The sequence below is a fragment of the Ambystoma mexicanum genome, chromosome 1p (assembly GCF_040938575.1).
Source record: "Ambystoma mexicanum isolate Mex_15411 chromosome 1p, UKY_AmexF1_1, whole genome shotgun sequence".
Classification (NCBI taxonomy): Eukaryota; Metazoa; Chordata; class Amphibia; order Caudata; family Ambystomatidae; genus Ambystoma; species Ambystoma mexicanum.
The window spans coordinates 92,552,401-92,570,603 of NC_090921.1; the positions used below are offsets into that span (position 1 = coordinate 92,552,401).

The 18,203-nt window shown below is 44.2% G+C and overlaps 1 protein-coding gene across 8 annotated transcripts in view; it reads right to left on the bottom strand.

Annotated features, from left to right (window-relative positions):
• Positions 1 to 14,235: 14,235 nt before the first annotated feature.
• Positions 14,236 to 18,203, bottom strand: part of MINK1 (misshapen like kinase 1) — a 2,066,166-nt gene continuing 2,062,198 nt past the window's right edge. For all 8 annotated transcript variants that reach the window (XM_069644001.1, XM_069644014.1, XM_069644008.1 and 5 more), the window contains one exon: positions 14,236 to 17,059. In XM_069644001.1, the coding sequence (XP_069500102.1) occupies positions 16,976 to 17,059 (84 nt within the window). In that variant the 3' untranslated portion in view covers positions 14,236 to 16,975. The remainder of the gene's footprint in view (positions 17,060 to 18,203) is intronic.

An 18,203-nucleotide genomic window follows, 5' to 3' on the forward strand; every position in this document is an offset into this window, starting at 1 on the left:
CACATGTCCGCGGACATGACACAAGGCCATGGGCCAATCGGGTTGCTGTCCGCGGAGCGAACAGGGAAGTCCGTCCGCGAAGCGAACACAGATATCACAAATATTTTTGCCTTACATTTTGGTCATTTTTGAAAAAACTACTGGACGGATTTACACTAAATTTGCAAAAGCACGCTTTCGGGACCAGGCCGCCGCTCCTGCCGCTAATTTGGTGTAAATCCGTCCAGCTGTATCCGTGCGCAAAGTTTTTTCCCTTTCAGTCTATGGGAAAAAAAAAGTTTTGGGACCCCCCCTATAACTTTTCCCCCCCTGGACGAATCCTCACCAAACTTTGCAGAAAAATTCAGAGTGGGCCATATACTTTTTTTTGCAAAGTTTGGTGAGGATTCGTCCAGGGGGAGCGAAGTTATAAACCACCCAAAAAGTGCTCTTCCTATGGAAACACCAACTTAACCATAACTACATGGACACTACCGTGGCCATGTAGTTATATATATATATATATATATATATATATAGGCGGCACCGCCTGCAGTCTATTCACCATGTATAGCCAGCCTTATGATTGCATTGTCTACTTGGGTTACTGCATCTGTACATTTGTAAAACGGCTTTGCATTTTCTTCAGTGCTTCTCCGCACATGCAATCTTCATTTTGCTCCCAAAATGTTGCTTGATTCTTTACATCACCATCAGATTCTATAAGGTCTATGTACTCGCTTCATTGGCATCTCTGCTGGGTGCATAATTTCTGCTTCATGTGACGTCACCAGTAGTCTCTTTCATTCATCTTCACACTGTCATTTCTTCGTGGATACTTCATATATGGTTTTCTCAATGGATACCTTGTTTCAAGGACTTTTCATGGTATAGGTACCATCACTGGTTTTGCGCATGCCACAAATTCCGGCTGCAAAACGGGGACAGGACTTCCCCCTTGGCTCCTCCTCTACAATTTCATCAGCATCTTTATGGCCTCTGTCACTATCGTTGAAGTCTGGCTGAACAACCTGTGTTCGTACGGAATGTCATTGAAAGTTTCTATCAATTTAGCTGAGAAATAGTTCTCCCTCTTTGTTCGATTGAGGTACCCAACTGATCTACTCTTTCTCAGGTGAGCATCTGCTTTTGGAAATTCTCCAATGTTCAGGTCACTTTTCGGAATCACCAACACTGGAACATGGACAGGTACTATAGAACACAGCCCTCCCCAGTCCCTGGGCAGCTTCATGTATGCTCTGGATCCACAGGCTCAGTAGTGGTCCGTGGTCCATTATCACTACTGTCCCAGCCTTCATTCCTGGTACATCAAAGATTCGACTGCAGTGCTGGATCACTCTAACTTCTATTGTGCTATTATTTCTGAAGCATAGCTCTGCACTAGCCAGAGGCACTATCTGCAATGGGTCTCCTTTGTCTTCAACCCATGTCAGCAACTTTGCAAGCTTTGGCCAGAGAGGTTTGCATCCCTTTTCCACAGGATCTATAACTGGTTTATGATGTCCTGTTACTGCCACAGCTCTACATACAACTGTGCCTTCTTCCCATTTATCTTGAGAAAGCACTGTTCCCCAGATAAATGGCATCTGGCCTCTCTCCTTGCATCTTCGTATTTTGCATCTTCGTATTTCTTCATCAGTCTTTCCTTGGCAATTGAGCTTTTGATTTATTTCCCGTCTGATTCCTGCTCCCTTCATTCCAGGCTGTTTGTATCTTATCACATGATCTCTGGTGTGTTCTCTTCTCGTCAAATCTTGAACATAATCATCTTCTTCTGGAGCTGACTACTCAGTCACCCATACCAAGGATGCTGTTCGACCCTGGAACTGACCTCTTATATGGCAGATTGCAAGGTGATCAAGCAATGAGCTGTCTGGACTTCTATTTCTATAGCTATGAATATCTTGGACTTCCCTATAGCATAAGGTAGGAGAGCACACACATAGCAACCCTCCTCAGAGGTTCTTATTTTGTGTTGATACCACATGTTCCCCAAATGTGCTGTACTGTCCAGGTACTTATTTAACTCAAACACTCAAACATCTTCCCTTGTGCTTCTCTTAGGTCTCTTTCTTGCAAGGAGAGTGCGTGCATAATGCTCATGGAGTATATCAGTAAGGGTCCTTCCTACGGGGCGGATCATAGGAACACTTGTCAGAGAAATGGGTGACCTTATATGTGTCACTGGTGTAGGGACAATCACATATGGCCTTGATCTCTTTGCAACAGATAATTCTGCATAGGTCACTGGAGTTGGAAGAATCAAGGGAACTGCAACATGATAAATGCTGAGCATGCATATAATATGCACCAATACATCAGTCCCCACCACTTGCAATTCTCCACACCTCGTTGAGTTTGCTCATTTTCTGGAACTGCATTATTCTCAACAGTCCACATTGTGCCAGTGTATTACTTTTAAGGAAGGAAAAAACCTTTTTAATCAGGCAGCCTCGTTAAATGCTCAGGTAGCTGCCGAATCTGCTCAAGTATCTTGATAAGTAACCTTCTAATTGCAGGGCGATTCTTAGGATCTTGCAGTAACACACAAATGTTAGTATTACACCAAACAAGATAAGGATGGGCGTGGAGTATGTATACAAAGATAGCGATTAGCAGTCTATGGGCATCGACATTAGATAGAACCATGAGTCTAACCAAAGAGGAACTCAGTGAGGAATGAATTGGAGAACTGCTCCCTTTTCCAGTCATCTAACTCAAAGTCGAGATCTGGCATTTTTAGCACATCAACACTTTCTAAAATCCAATTCAAGAATTCCAGCGGCTCAAGAACGTTTGCTTTTGCACTCCTGCTAAAATATCTATAAAGAGTTTCCAGGATGAGCCACAGTCCAAATGCACACTTGTATTTATTTAATCAGCAATCTTAGCGTCCTTCTTCCTCGTCATCTATCGAGTCTGCATGCGCAGAACTACTTTTTGTCTTTCTTCTGAATCAACTGGTGGGGGTGCATCAATCTCACCAGCATACGGTTTCACGTCTTTTACTGCAGAGGGAGTTATTTTTTCAACAAGAAAGGGTCCACTAAAACAGGGCTCGTGGCACTTGCTTGTGAAGTTGCGCAGTAAGACTGGGTCTCCAATTAATATTTTGTGCACAGGTAGTAGTTATTTACATCCGGTTGCAGAATGGTCTTCATCTGTGTCCTGAGACCGACACCTCTTACGCTTGAGTTGATCTGAAATGACAGTGATACTAGCGGTCATACATGTCAAATACGTACGCAACTCATTTCCTAACAATTCTGCATTCGTCTGGGCATCACTCCTGCTCCTCAATGGAGGAGACAAGGGCTTTCTCATTCGCCTTCCTGTCACTAACTTGTGGAGTGTGAGGTGGTGGTCTGACCCAGGCTGATTCCTTAATGCATATAATACAAGGGGTAGGCAATACAGCCATCCCTTCTTCAATGTCAATTTGAGCATAGCGATTCTTTCTTTGAGAAGACCGTGGAGTCTCTCACATATCACGTTCGCTTGGAGGTGAGAAGCAGAAGAAAACTTGTGTTTTATGCTATGCAATATGCTGATCTGTTCAAATATTTCATTAAGAAAATGGGGCCCATTGTAGGATCTCAGCACCTCACGTACTCCCCATTAGGCAAAGCCTCAGACTAAAAACCTCACACGCACAAGTGGCATCAGGGTGTGTAAATGAACTTGCTTCAATCCAACTCGAAAAGGGGCACACCAACACTATCATATACCCATATCCACTACATACTTGCAGCATATCAACTGTCAATAGGTAAATGCTGAAAAGGACTGTTCGGTTGAGGAATCACTCCTCCGATTGTTCGCAGTGTGTGCCGAGCGGTAAACTTTTGACATACGATGGAATTTACTACATATAAGCTAACGTGTTCTAACAGGTTCGGTACAAACCAGTCCTCTGCAATAGCTGCTGTGAGGCTTTCCCTTGTTACATGTGCAGGGTATTGCAGCTGTTCAAGTGCTACCCTTAATAAGGCTACAGGCATCACCGGCTTTCCAGTGCTGTCCTGTCGCCACAATGCTTCAGAGGGAGATAAAGAGCACCCCCTTCGTTTCCACAATTCTTGCTCTTCCTATGGAGCACTGCCTTGAACCTCCATTAACTGTGTTCTGGACAAATGATGAAACCCTTTGTTTACAATCATAATCGTGACCACTTTTTTCTTTACATCTGGAGTATCAAAACTAGAACTATCTGGTGAATATGCAAATCTTTTGGCCTCTTCGTCTGCGGCTTCGATCCCATGTGATATTAAGTCAGTTCTCTTAGTATGTGCTGGGCATTTAATAATTGCGATGGCTACTGGGAGTTGTAGTGCCTTAATAAGCCTGTCCAATAGTGCTGCGTGCTGCACCGGAGTGCCGTCTGCTCGGAGGTAGACCCTCCTTTCCAACATGCTAGCCCTGCATGCACGGCACGGGTTGACGTCACATAGGCGGAGTCATTATAAACCATTACTTCCTGCCCTGTGTGTTTCTCAAGTGCAACAATAAGTACCACTAATTCTGCTGCTTGTGCCAAAAAGTGTGACGATAGTCTTGCACTCGCTACCACTTCAAATTCCCCATTAGCTCTGTGTCTTACACAGCTTAGCCTGAATGCCTTTCCCCATCAGTTTGATCAATGTTAGAAGACCCATCATTAAAGAGAACCTCCCCCCCTGCTAGAGATGGGATATCATCATAGAATTCCTCGTAATTTGAGTAATCATGCACTTGCTCACCCTTTGTGACAGGTTTGGCCACAAACATGGCAGGGTGCACTATTACATACATGACTATTTTGATTGCTGGATTCGATAGAACTACCTCATATGCAGGGCAAACAAAGCATGCTCAACAAACAGCGTCATAGAACACCCCATCACAATGCTGGTAGCCTTCTCAATGGCGAACGCGGCTACTGCCAGCGATTGTTTGCAAGGAAAGTGTCCTCTCATAACTGGATCTAAAATCCCGCTATAATATGCCAGAGGTTTGTACCCTAGTGTAGTCCTCTGTGTAAGCACTACTGTCATAACTGTCCCATTCATGTGGGAAAATAAGGAAAACTCCTCAGAATAATTGGGAATTCCTAAATCTGGAGCTGTACAAATTGCTTTCTTTAATTCTTCAAACCCTCCCTCGATTTCGTCAGTCTATTCTATTTTTTTCCTTGTTCACTTGGGCTTTCTTCATAGCCTGAAAAAGGGGTCTTGTGTATGAACTATAATCAAATACCCATGCTCTAACATAGTTGCACAATCCCAAAAACTGCTGCATTTGCTTTATCGTGTGCGGTTTTGCTGTTTTCATAACCGTCCTCAGCTCTTTCAGGTGTAACTTTCCTCCACTCATGTGAGATTGACTGACCTATGTACAACACCTCTTCTTGACAATATTGCAACTTCTCTTTGACCACTTTATATCCCTCGTTTGCTAGAATGATCATTAGCTGAATAGAGTCTTGCCTGCACTCATCTTCTGTCGTGCTACAAACTAAAATGTCATCTACGTACTGCAGCACAACACTTTGGAAATCACTATTGCTTAGGTCCATCTGCAGGACCCTATTAAAGATCGATGGAGACTCACAATACCCTTGGGGCAGACGAGCGCTCTTAGCTTAGTCTGACGAAACGTAAATGACGTATGGTCTTGGGAGTACTTATGCAATGGGATTGAAATATCGTGCCTCTGCTGAGTTACTACATAGTATCGTCATCAGATTCGGAATTAAGGGCAACCTGCTTCTACAATCTGGTTAATTGGTCTCATATATTGTATTAATCTCCACGACCCTCCCTTCGATTTTTTAATCGGAAACACCACAGTATTACACAGTGACTCTGACATCACCAAGATACCCTGTTCCATCAGGGCTGATCTAGTCTTAAAAATACCCTCATCCACCTCTCGAGACATGGGGTACTGTCTGCTCGAGGTAAAATTGCTCCTCGCTTAAGCTTCATCTTAACCTCCCACAGTCCCTTGTATAGGCCTACATCATAGGGGCCTGTAGTCCATAAAGAGGTTACCACTTTTTCCAAATCCTCATCAAAAAATGCTGGGCGCTACCGCACTATCATCATTCGCTGCGAGACCTCTTTTTTCTTTATTCTGAACCAATATGTAATACTCATCTTGAATATTACTTCATCATCTGATGGATCATCTCTGAACATATCTTCGTCAGTGACGTCAATCCATACCCTTCCCCAATGGCAATCACTGTTCTCCATAGCCTGCCCTCGTCATCGATTCCTTCGACCATGGCCAATTCCCCTCGCACTATGGCTGCAGTTAACCTTAGGGGAATAGTCTGTCCCCCCCTCTTCATCCATAGGTATCTGTGGCCTGAACAAGAACTCATCAGGTATTCTCATAATATTCCCCACTAGGCCGGGTAGCCATGTCAACAGAATTCGTACCCCATAAATGAAGACTTCTGGTTCTAATGGCATCCCTCGCAGAGCCATTTGCCCTGTAAACGCCATTATAAATTCGCCCACGTTTATACAATGTATCCCTGGAGTAGAACACACTATGCCTTCATCAGGAAAGGAAATTGTCATATTTTGCTTCATCATTAAATCTCGGCCCAGAATATTAACTGGTGTCTTCCTTGAATACAATCATCGAACAGCCATGTCACACTCTCCCATAGAGACTGGTAATTCATTAGTAAAAGGAACTCTGCTTGAAGCTCCAGAGAAACCTTGCACATTCATGGCATTTCCTGATAACTATTTTCCCTCTTGTATACATGAGCGTGTTGCCCCAGTGTCTACTAAAAAAGACAACAATATGCCTCCTATGGTAACATCAACCATTGATTCCTCTTGGGGGTCTGGTGCTACCGATAGTACTGAACACATCAAGTCACCCTGTGAGCTGTCCTATTGTGGGTACATGCTTATCCCCGTACCCGTAAAAGGACTTCCTCCCAACACAGTGACACCCCCTACTCTAGGTGTCAATAACTGGCCCGTGTTTGCACTCTGCTGTATCTGCATGGGTGCATGCTGTGACTGCCCCTGTGGCGGATTCAATGGTGCTTGCTGTGGTTGCAAAGCCTGTTGCATTGGCGGCGCTTGTGCTTGATACACTATCTGATCTTGGACAATCCCATCCCGATTTTGTGAGCTATATGCTGGAGGATAATCTGTCCCCCCTCTTGAGAAGTGCCAATTCTGTACTTGGCTTCCACATGTTCGCACAATGTGTCCTGTCTTTCCACTTGTCTAACATATAGGAGGAGCTCTTCTGACTAGCCCTCCTTGGTTAAAACCTCTTTGCACATTTTGGTTATCATTCTGCATATTCTGAAACCCGCCTCATTATTTTGAAAACCATCCTGATTATATTCTGGAAACCACCTCTTCCTCTGTAGCCCATTCTTCTAACCAGTGGCGTAAGCCCATTTCCTCCTTGGTCCATCTGATGTGGATTATTTGCGTGTGATGTACCCACTGCTTGATGCATTCCCAGCCCTTCTCCGCTCGTCAGAACTGCCCCTTCTATTGCGTACTTTGACATTTTCTTCTGAACTAACTTGGCTTCCTCAAGTTTTCTAGCATCTTCCTTCTTATTTTTCTTTTGTAACAGCCGGCAGTGATGTGCTATAGTCTAGTGCATCTCTGCCCATGGCTTCGCTTCCATTCCAACTAATTTCTTGAGCTGTTCTCTGTACTTGCTCTGGTAATCCCTGACACAGAATATGGTAAAATACTGGCACTGATTTCCCCCACGGCTCCCTCATTTCCAAAGTCCAGTGTTCCTGAATACTTTGAATGTAAGCAAGCAGATCTTCGTCATCTTTCATCTGACCTGCCATAATTGCACCCATTTCTGACGTATCAAGATACGGTACCGAGTGCTCGCCAGACATCTGCTCTACAATTATTGCATGGCGCTCTGTCATGAGCTGTGTTATGTGCCGTTACACTTGAATAACCTGCTTGTGTCCAAATGTCATCAGCCCTTTCCCCAAGAATGGCTGCTAGGAGACCCTTAATGTCCCCTATAGCCAGAGTATTTCCTCCTGTCATCTTTTCTAGCTCATTAATCAATTTTCCTGCACCCGCAATTAAACTAGGAAGTTTACATTTTAAATGATCCTTGTCAATTTGTCAAATATTCTGCAGTCTGCCCCCTCATTTCTCCAATAAAGTGGACTGCGTGAACCCAAATCCATAATCGGCTCCCATCGTCTGCGGTTCCCGATTGTCTTCTACCTGGCAAGGACCTCAGCCTGTTTACATATGGTGGCGACTCTCCCTTCTCACTATGCGATCATCCTTTAGGTCGCTCTGGGTACGCCATGGGATCTGGCGTCCTATTCTTAGGTTGCTCTAGATCAGACCATCTCACTTCCTTGTCTGTCTGCAGATATCCCTCGGGACCGCCAGCACTTTTTCCCTCCTCTGCAAGGAAGTTTTCTCTCCCTTCATCGGACATATCTAGTCCCCAACTAGTATGACTCTTGTCTCTTTCGCCCCTGTCTAAGGTCAGCCTGTCTAAGGACAAGGCTCTATGATCAAGAGTAAACAGACTTCCTTCTTCACCTCGTGATTGGGCAACTATATATCGATCTCCTTTTCCTCTGCTTTCCAAATTGCTTCTTGCCCTCATATCTTGATGGGCTTTATCGATCCTAACTCCAATGCTTCCCATCTCGAAATTCTCATCTAATGTAACTTTAGATGGCCCCGATGTTGCTCCCTGCAACAGAAGGAACTTCTCCATATGGCTCCATGGTATCACTGGACTCTGTTCCATTAACTCTTTCTGAATGCGATCAATATCGCGTTCCCTCTGTCTCCTTTTTTGCTCCATTTATTCATCTAATTCCCTTCGCTTTCTTGCTCCCCATCTAACCCTTTCTTCTTCTTGTCTTTTCTCGTCCCTTCTTTCATTTGCTCTATGCACTTCTTCCCTTCGTCTTTGCATTCTTTTATCCCGTAATTTTGGTACTTCTTCCTCTTCTCTCTTCTTTTCTCGTTCTTGGATTGCTCCCTGCCTCTTGTAATACTTCCTTTGCTCCTCTGCCCTTTCTTCTTTCTTTTGCTTTCCTCTTGATATATTTGTTCTCACCTCTGTCTATCCTTTCTCTTCTGTTCGTCCTCTTTCAATCATTTCTCTCGTTCCCCGTCTTTTCTATTCTGTAGTCTTGATCCTCCCTTTGCTTAACTTCCTCGATACTTTTCCCATCGTATTTGAGCAATATCTGTCCACCCATTCATTCGTTCTGTACGAGCGTTACCTAGTCATCGTTCTCCTTTTCTCCTTTCCATCTCTTAATCTCTCGTTCTATATCTAGGGTCACATTTGGTTGTCCGCTTTTCTCCTCTTTGTCTTGTAAGACCTTAAAGAACTCCTCTTTTCTCTTACTTTTTCTGGACTGTTGTCACTGCCATAAGCATGCGGTTCATGTATCAGATTACTATATCCTGTTGCCGCTTTTAATTCCCTCAATGGATACACTCCATCTTTTGCACTTTCACCATTTACTTTGGGTGAGGTAAGGGGAGCAGAAGACTCAGCACCTTACACCCTGCACTGATTAAGCATCCAGTCCTCGGGAGGCGGGTCTTCCCGTTCCTCCTGGTACATCTTCCAGAGCTCTAATCTAGATAGACTTTTCTCCAATGTCTTCCCTGTGTACGCAGCCTGCAAGTATGTGGTCATGTGCTGCAAAACCGCCTTTGACAGCGATGCCCCTTGTGGCCATGGCATGAACATTTTGTCTGCTGTACCGTTTTCCCATTTCGCACTATACTGTTTGAGCTTGGGTGTGTGTTTTGGCAGTGTCTTGCACAGGTGCATCAGTGGAGTAACATTCCCCATTGTGACAAGTATTCATTGACTGTTAATACTTACCGTTGATTTACCCAGAATACATTTCAGAAAAATAACAAAATATGAGTGCGCACCACCCTCGCTGCTCAAAGCCTTGACTTCTCAATTATTTTAATCGACCTGTTCAGTTGGCGCCGACAAAGACTAAAAGATCGATAACATGTCATCTCTTCTTTAACCTCACAATTTTACTTCTTTCACTCCTCAACACTTTTTCAATTTCAAAATAAACAGACAGATTAGTCGATTTTACATATATCTCACCATGATACTCCTTTTCTCTGAGCCCCTAAAATACTCTGATTGGCGATTGAGTCATTCCCCATCATAAAATATGTTTATGTGCCGCCTAGGTACCCACTTGGGTTTTGAAATGACTCCTTCTAAAGCTCCTTGAGTTAGGACACTGGTCTCTTGACGCTCCTCGTCATATATTAATCAACCCCCAGTTACTTTACTTTTAACACAATCCCCATTCCCTTATTTTGCCAGTCCCCTCAATCTCTTCACCATTCACTTTTCAAATCAAGATCCTCGGGATCGTCCCCTCCTCCAATCAACCACCGTCACCTTCGGTCCGCTCAGCGCCTCTGGAAACCAGAAGGAATTTTGTAACAGAGGGACCCGTCCCACCTATATTGATTTTCTTGCAAGAGTTCTATATCGGCCGCTTTCCACAGGAAACTTTGCAATCCTCCCTCTGAATAGCGGAGGATGTCCGATTATCCGAAAATGCTAAAAGCCTACTAACCGACGGACCTGAATCATCCTCCTTCTGCTACCAAGTAAACCCGCAGGCCCTTTAAGATGAGGTAACGGTATCTGAGATGGATGGGGATGCAGATCTTACTCATACATCAATAGTCAAAATGACTCAGGAAGTTGACAACTTTTTTAATTGCAATTGTCTAATACAGGAAGTTTAACGGACATCAACGGACGCCGCACAAGCATTCTCTCAAACATGTTGCATAAAGAAACACAGCTTTATACTAGAAATTCCTCATCACTGTTGTCATACTAAATGGCAAAGTAAGAAAACCTAAGTTGGATTGTGGTAGGCTTAAAGGGAACATCTATGTATACTTTCTATGGGGGATTGGACTGTGATTGGGTCTCTAAGGTCAGACGGACAGCTATGCCCACCCCTAGTGCAAGTCTTCCATGTCATACTAATACATAACGTTTTATTGGTTTCTCAAGCGATAAGGCTCTTTGCTACGTGGCCCTCTATGATTGGTTGGCACGCTTGTACCCTTCTGGAATATTCCACTCGCTAGTAGAATGCAAGCTGGTACCCCAGGTGCTGGAGGGGTTGGCCTGAACAAGCGTCCTCACCCAATTAGCCCAACATCCACCATCACTCCTGCGGTCTGCCATTCAATTAGTTCTTTGAACTCTGCCTTGCAAAGGATCACTGTGCCTGAGAATAAAAGGGAGTGCGAGCATGGCCTTATCTTCTGATCTCGGTGTAGCTCGCCCCAAAGTCTATTTTCATCTGACCATGTGACAGGAGACCACATTTTGAGCTCCTTTGTTGTATTTAATAATATAAAATGAATAGAACCTGGCATTTCTAGTGTTTTTCCATTACACCTCAAACAGGAGCTTGTCTCGCTTTTCCCGTTCATTGTATCTTCTCGAGTAGATAACCATGCTCTTGACAGCCCCAACTCTTAACACTGGGCCAGGCAAGCCTTCTCGAATCGGCTTTTGCCTTCAGCTGTTTTATTCTACTGCGTCACACTTTCAGACCTTCTATCCACGGGGTCCAGTTTGCAAAAATGCATTGTGGAACATCCAGATTCTATGCACACATATATATTTTGACGGCACCGCCTGCAGTCTATTCACTATGTATATATAGCCAGCCTTATGATTACATGGGCTACTTGTGTTACTGCATTTGTAAAACGGGTTTGCATTTTCATCAGTGCTTCTCTATCTGCTTTACAATTGTTTGGCTTATAATGGCGTATCTGCTTTGAACAATGAGCCCCGTGGCAGTTGGGTCCTCAGGACTCTGTGTCCCCTTTTTCCTTTTTATATACAAAATAAATATTGTTTTCCTTGCAAAAGAGGTGCACCGATACCTTTTCAGTATGTTTTTCTTTTTCTGGTGGTCTGCCTTACAGATTTGGTGACCCCAACGTGACCCCAGACGCTCTGCTGTGACAGAGGAATCCTGGAAGCACCCACCTGCAGTGACCAGTCCCCAGTGCACAAATGGAGAGGTTTACAGGAGCCGTATTGCCTGAATTTCCGTGTGCTCTTTGGAGCGGAGCGCAACTCCTAGATTGTGCAGGCAGTTGATGGGACATTGATGTAAGTGCACCTTTAGCAGGAGAAAACAATACAGGGGTGGAGTGTGAGAGTACTGGGGGAGCATGATAGTGTGTAGAGAGCAACACAATTGTGGAGTGGAAAGACCACGTGGCACTATATACTTGTTTTTAGATTTTTTGTATATGGAGTAAAAAGGATAAAAGAAGTAACAGGACCCTCTCTCCGATTGGGGGGAGAAGACAGCGCTGTACAACTAAGAGGAAAAGGGGAATAAGGGTAGCTGCCTCGTGTATTGAGTGGTTCTGGGATCCCTCTGCCTGATACAAAGAGGGCCTGAGGACAGGAAGTAGTACTTTACTGTTTTTATTGTTATTTTTATTGTGGCGGTGTGGATGGAGGAGTGGTTCGGTTTTGTTGCATACATATATTTGAAGTGAAGTGAGGATGTGGTGATTTGTGTTAGGGTGTATGGGATAGAAGTGTTTGGGGTTTGACGAAGGGGAAGGACAGGGTATTGAAAATGAGAAAGGGGTGGGTTAACTGGACGGCAAGGCACAGATGGATCAGAGTCTGAGTTAACCTGCAATGTGGAAAGTCTGCCGGTCCCACCAAGGAGGAGAAGCGGGAGAACCGTAGCCCTTGCAGAGTCCGTGCAGTTTCAGCAGAACGCTGTTTCCTGACCATGGACGCCAAACAAAGAATGGAGAAGGGCCCTGATGCTCTCCATATCGACCGGAGTGCTGCAGGGACCATGGAAGCCCACGAAGAACGCCTGAACGGCCACACATAACTGGTGAACCCAGCTGGGAAAGGTGGGACGATGGGGCGCTTCACTGCTAGCAGCAAGGGAAAGGGCTGCAGAGATAGTAAATGTGATTAAGAAAGTGTCGCTGACTAGCTGGTTATCAGAAGTATGGCAAAGGCTGAACCCTGCAATTAAATATGTCTAAGACCCACAATTGTAAATCAAGTAAATCCTAAGGAAGACCCATACCCTTGGGATTGTGAATCAAGTGAACTATGTGGGAAAGTCCTGGCAGGGGAGTATACCAGGCAAAGTCAATTGTGTGAAACAAACCTTAAGTAAGACCTATACCATGGGATTGTGCAAGTATGTGGAGTGAATTGCAAATATCAGGAAGAGGAAGTTAAGGAATTTGATTACATTTTAGAACTTTTATTTTTGCTATAAAGAAACCTGGGAAAGGGAGACATTCCCAGGACTTGTGAACAGCAAGTGGAAACCTTTTTGTTGGAATCTTCTATTTTGTTGAACTTGAACATTTGTGCACTTTTCAAGCCAAAGACATTACCCTTAGCGCCTTAGAGCTACTTTTATTATGTGTGGGCCACAGAGCATTTTGCTTGGGATATCTCGACATCGGACAGACCCTTGGTTTTGGTTGAGGTAGGGAAATACCTTTTAGAGCAGGTACAGCAAGGCATTGTCCAACCCTTTTATTATTTGAATACAATTCTACAACAATCCACATGACTCCTTTGTGTCCGCCTCATTCCTGGTTCATCACACCTCCCTCCAAGGTGCTCCAGAATGTTAGCATGTATGCTGGGGACTCGATTGGAAACTAGAATTAACACATGAAACTGATACATAAACTATCCCTTACTCATGGAATGGGAAATAAAATTGGTTTGTGACTGTGGGTAAAATGATATGAGCCTGTAAGCAGGGTTTGGACGAACAAGAGTGAAGCCTCTAGGAAACACACAATTCACGATGACTGCACACCAAATGGAACACATTATCCCAGTAAATCTTATGGCCAGGAAAGAAAGATTGGATTGAAGAAAGTCTTGGCTCAGGGTGACAGAAGAAGACAGCGTTGCCCTAGTCAGAGTGGGAGGGACTACAAAAACGACATTATTTCTCTGAAAAGTCATCAAAGGGGTTTGCAGACATGTGTAGATGACTGATAAGGTTCAGCAGAATGAGGGGATAAAGACAGGAACTCAATGACCCGATTTCACCCCATCACAACTCGCGTGCATCTCCTTGACTCACAGTTGCAGAATCTTGTCTACCATACTAGGACACAAAAGATGGATCAACAGCCGAAGAAAAGGAACACAGAGTAGAGCAGACACTGTAACTTTATTATACATACAAGACCAAGTCATCTTCATTGTAGCTTAGTTCAAATTCTCATTTTTACAATTTGCTACATAAAATATCTCTGCCTCTGTCACCCTCCTATCTATGTTCAAACTATTCAGCATCTGTCAGTTATAAAAATAAGAATTCACTCCTTTTTTTGTATCTTTATTTTCCTAATTTTGCACCATTGTCTGCTAACAAGAGCCCCAACTGGATCCTTTCCACAGACTGCGCTCAGTGCTGGAGAGGGGAAGCATATTTGTGAGTGGGGTGGGATGTGCAATGAGGAAGTATGGCAAGGCTACCAGAAAAATAAGAATAATTGGCCGAAGGAAGACCTCTCTTTGTTGGGTTTTTTAATATATTTTTAAATATCCTGTTGAACGTGACAGTGGGCAAGATGAGCAGCAAAGAATCTATGGTGGTCTGTAGAGGGGTTAAACCAGGTCAAAGCTCGATAAGAGTAGCTGGGGTACAACAGCTATACAGAATTTTGGGGAGGATGCAGGGCAGACTAGCCTTGTAGGTTTGTGAGCGGTTAGGCAGGTTGACCCAGGGTGCTACAAAATAACCTGGCTACCCTCACTTTCAATATTAATAGATTGGTTGCAACGCAACATTGTTTTCTAGCCTCCTTCAAACACTCAACCTCACCCTCTCCAGGTTCTGGCCGACCCACTGGACGCCTCACCTGCCAATTCAAGAAAAACCAAATAGCCATTTGCTTGCAATCATAGCTTTAATGCAGCACTGCAACACTAAACCAAATATATAATTCCCTTCTCTCCATCATGGAATCCCCTTCCATATTGCAATATATATGAACATTGCTATTTAGGGGAATGTTTGAATTGAAATAATGTGTTTTATTCTGAGGGTTGCACACTAGCTCTTTACTATCACAAGGTCATCCACTAAAGGACTCTCGTCACTCAATTGCAAGTTAATGTTTAGGTTCAAGGGTTCATTTTCATCTCAGAGCCTTCTCGCTCTACCATGGCCACTTCCTGCATGAGAACGTTCCTTCCTTTAAAAGGTAACCCTACTGGCCTCCTCCTACCCCACTGCATTCCTCCACATCACTGAATCACCCCAATCCACATGTTCCCTGCCTGGTGATGCAGTCCCAACACCCATCATCGGGACCAGATTCCCACAGCTCACAGGATCAGATTCCCCTGCTTTGCTCTTCAACATTCACCAACATCTTCTGGGCACTAATACTCAGGCTCAGCAATGAGGGAAGCACCCCACTGCTCTATCTGGTCACTGACGCTCGTGCTGAGCTCATCTACTTGAATACTTTAATGTATTCATTAAGTCAGGTATTCTGAGAGCTACGCAGATGAAGCTTAACAGCCGTACACTGGTTTCCTACAAATGCTCAAGAGCTTATGTCAACAAAAGTATATTTCAGTGCTCCGCTCAACCTTTTTTTTAATGAACTTGGGAGGGAAGTTCTGGACACAAAAAACACGATCATCTGAACAAGCCTACACTCCTTGAATCTAAGAAAATAGGAGACCAGATAGATGCTGGCCCTGTCAGCATATGTTTGTGATGGCAAGCAGGTCTTGCAAATCACAAGGCAATGTTGTGATGTGAGTTTAAGTAAAGGGGAAGAGGTGCAGCGTTGCAGGCTAAAAGGGGTAAGGGTGCTAGTGTGCTATTTTATTTTTGTGGTTGGAAAGGTGAGAATGCTAAATTAGCTCTTAGAAGAGATGAGTGAAAGTGTCCATAGAGTGAACTGAGAGTGCATGGTGGATGAGATGAACTTAATGATGGTGTTAAGGGCCCCAGTGAAAGCAGAGGAGTTGGGGAGACCGTAGGAAAGAGTCACACTAGTAAGAGTCTTATGAAGATGATTGGAAGGAAGATGAAAATCCAACTTCATAAACAGCTCAAGATGTGTGGAAAAGATAAGGCATGGCAAAGGCTTGCAATGTAGGCTATTTGGGATGTTTAAAAGCCTTGAGAATCAGAAATGTAAAAGAGAAGTATGTTTGTGGGAGCCAGGGATGGCAGTAGTGTGGTCTAGGAAGCAGACATAGTAAGTTGGTTGTTTTGCCACTATGTTGGGCAAATCTTAGATCCATTTTTGTGACTTTGGGTTACAGGGTCTCTGATTATTTATAAAGTGCATAAGTACCTTGTCCTGTTTTGGTCTCATTTCAAACCTCCAGCACTGATGATCGTCCATTTCCACCTCCCGAGGAAGGAGAAAAGCAGTTTGGAAAAATCCTTTTCTGTTATGCATACAATAAAAGTGCAGTTGTACTCATCAGGCATGCCCACTCCAGTCTTTTCCCCATTTTCCAATCCTTCAAAGACTGGGGATGGTGGGAGAGGGCTGGAGGTGGATAGAAGGGTCCTCAGTCATTTTTCTTTTTGATTTAAAATCGATAAAAGTTTTCTTCAAGTTACTGATTGTCCTCCACCAATCAAGAGCGGGAAAGAGATAGAGAGAAGAAAAAAAAGCAGGCACAGCTCCGTAACATTATAAAAAGCATGATGGGTAACAGTCACATGACCACAAAAGCTGTAGGCATGACATCACTTCCCAGCAGGCTCCAGTAATAGCAAGCTTCAGAAAATTATGCTTGAGGCATCTTTTATTGTTGGTTTTATTAATTTCCCCTCTTTTCTGATCCTTCGGAAAGCGATGAGCACCTCTCTGAGATATCCAGTGTGTCGCACATTATTTGTTCCTTCACATCATCACCAGTTCATGATGCAATTCCGGTTCAACGTCATGAAGTAGACTTGACTGCTTCCACCAGATCGGACGGAGGCAAAAAATACCTGCATGAGAAACCGAAGAAATGAATAACTGGAATGAGGGAACAGCAATCAGGCAGGCAAATATAGCTTTCATTGTCAACCCAGATAACTGTAATCTTTCTGCCCACTTCCAAGGTATTCCCAGCAACTCAACTCCTCAGCTCTATGATCCACTCATCAATCAGTTCTAAAAACATATGTTCGTTCTGTGTGGATTCAGGGCCTCTTAAATTTCTGCACACTCAGTATCATTCGCCCTCACAAATTTTCATAAGCCTGCTCTTCGAAACGTTCAAAGTATGTGGACGTTTCTGCCCCCCCCTCATATTTTACAACATAGGAGCTCATTTTCTATGAGCTGTACCGTTAATCAAATGCATAAAAATCCTGTGCAGGACTTTCATGCATTCAAGTAACGGTGCAGCTCATTTTTATTCATTTGTATGGCGGAGAGGAGGGGTTTGATCGTAACTTGCGATTCTGCCTCCACCTTCCTCTCCGCATACAGATACTCGACACATTTACACCGGCATGTATTTTCATACTGGAGCAAATGCTGTGGCTTCTGTGATAAACCTGGAGGAGCCTCCCTAGCTAGTCCCCGGGGATCTGTCATCCAGGTGGCCAGGACACAGCCATCGCTATTGGATCCAGTTCCTGGGGTTGGACCAGTGAGGTAGGATGACCTGGATGAGGGGTTCTTGGGGGTGGGACAACTATGGGTGAGACTCGGTATCCCCCTTCTTTCAACATCTTATCCCCTTCCTACCACATAGGATATTCCAAAACTCCCCCCCCCCTTTTCCGACACACAAATTCGCACAACACGGAAGACAACGGACCAACACCTGAGCAGTTTACATGACATGTCCCAATACAAGGGTCAGGCAAAGTCAGGCAATTGACCAGAATCACACACACCTGACTGCCCTTCCCTTTCCCTTCCCACAGGGATAAAAGGTGGAGCACTAGAGCACAGCAGACCGCACAGCGTGAGAGCTAACTCAGCACAGCAGTTCAAGAGGAGGCAAAAGACAGCAAATACTGAGAGGGCGACAAGGGGAGAAGTAACCTTGCCCTTTCCTATCAAGGTCTATGAAACCTCCGCAGATGGAAACTTAATACTGCGAACAAAGGCTGTCGTGTGTTGCAGCAGATGTCGATG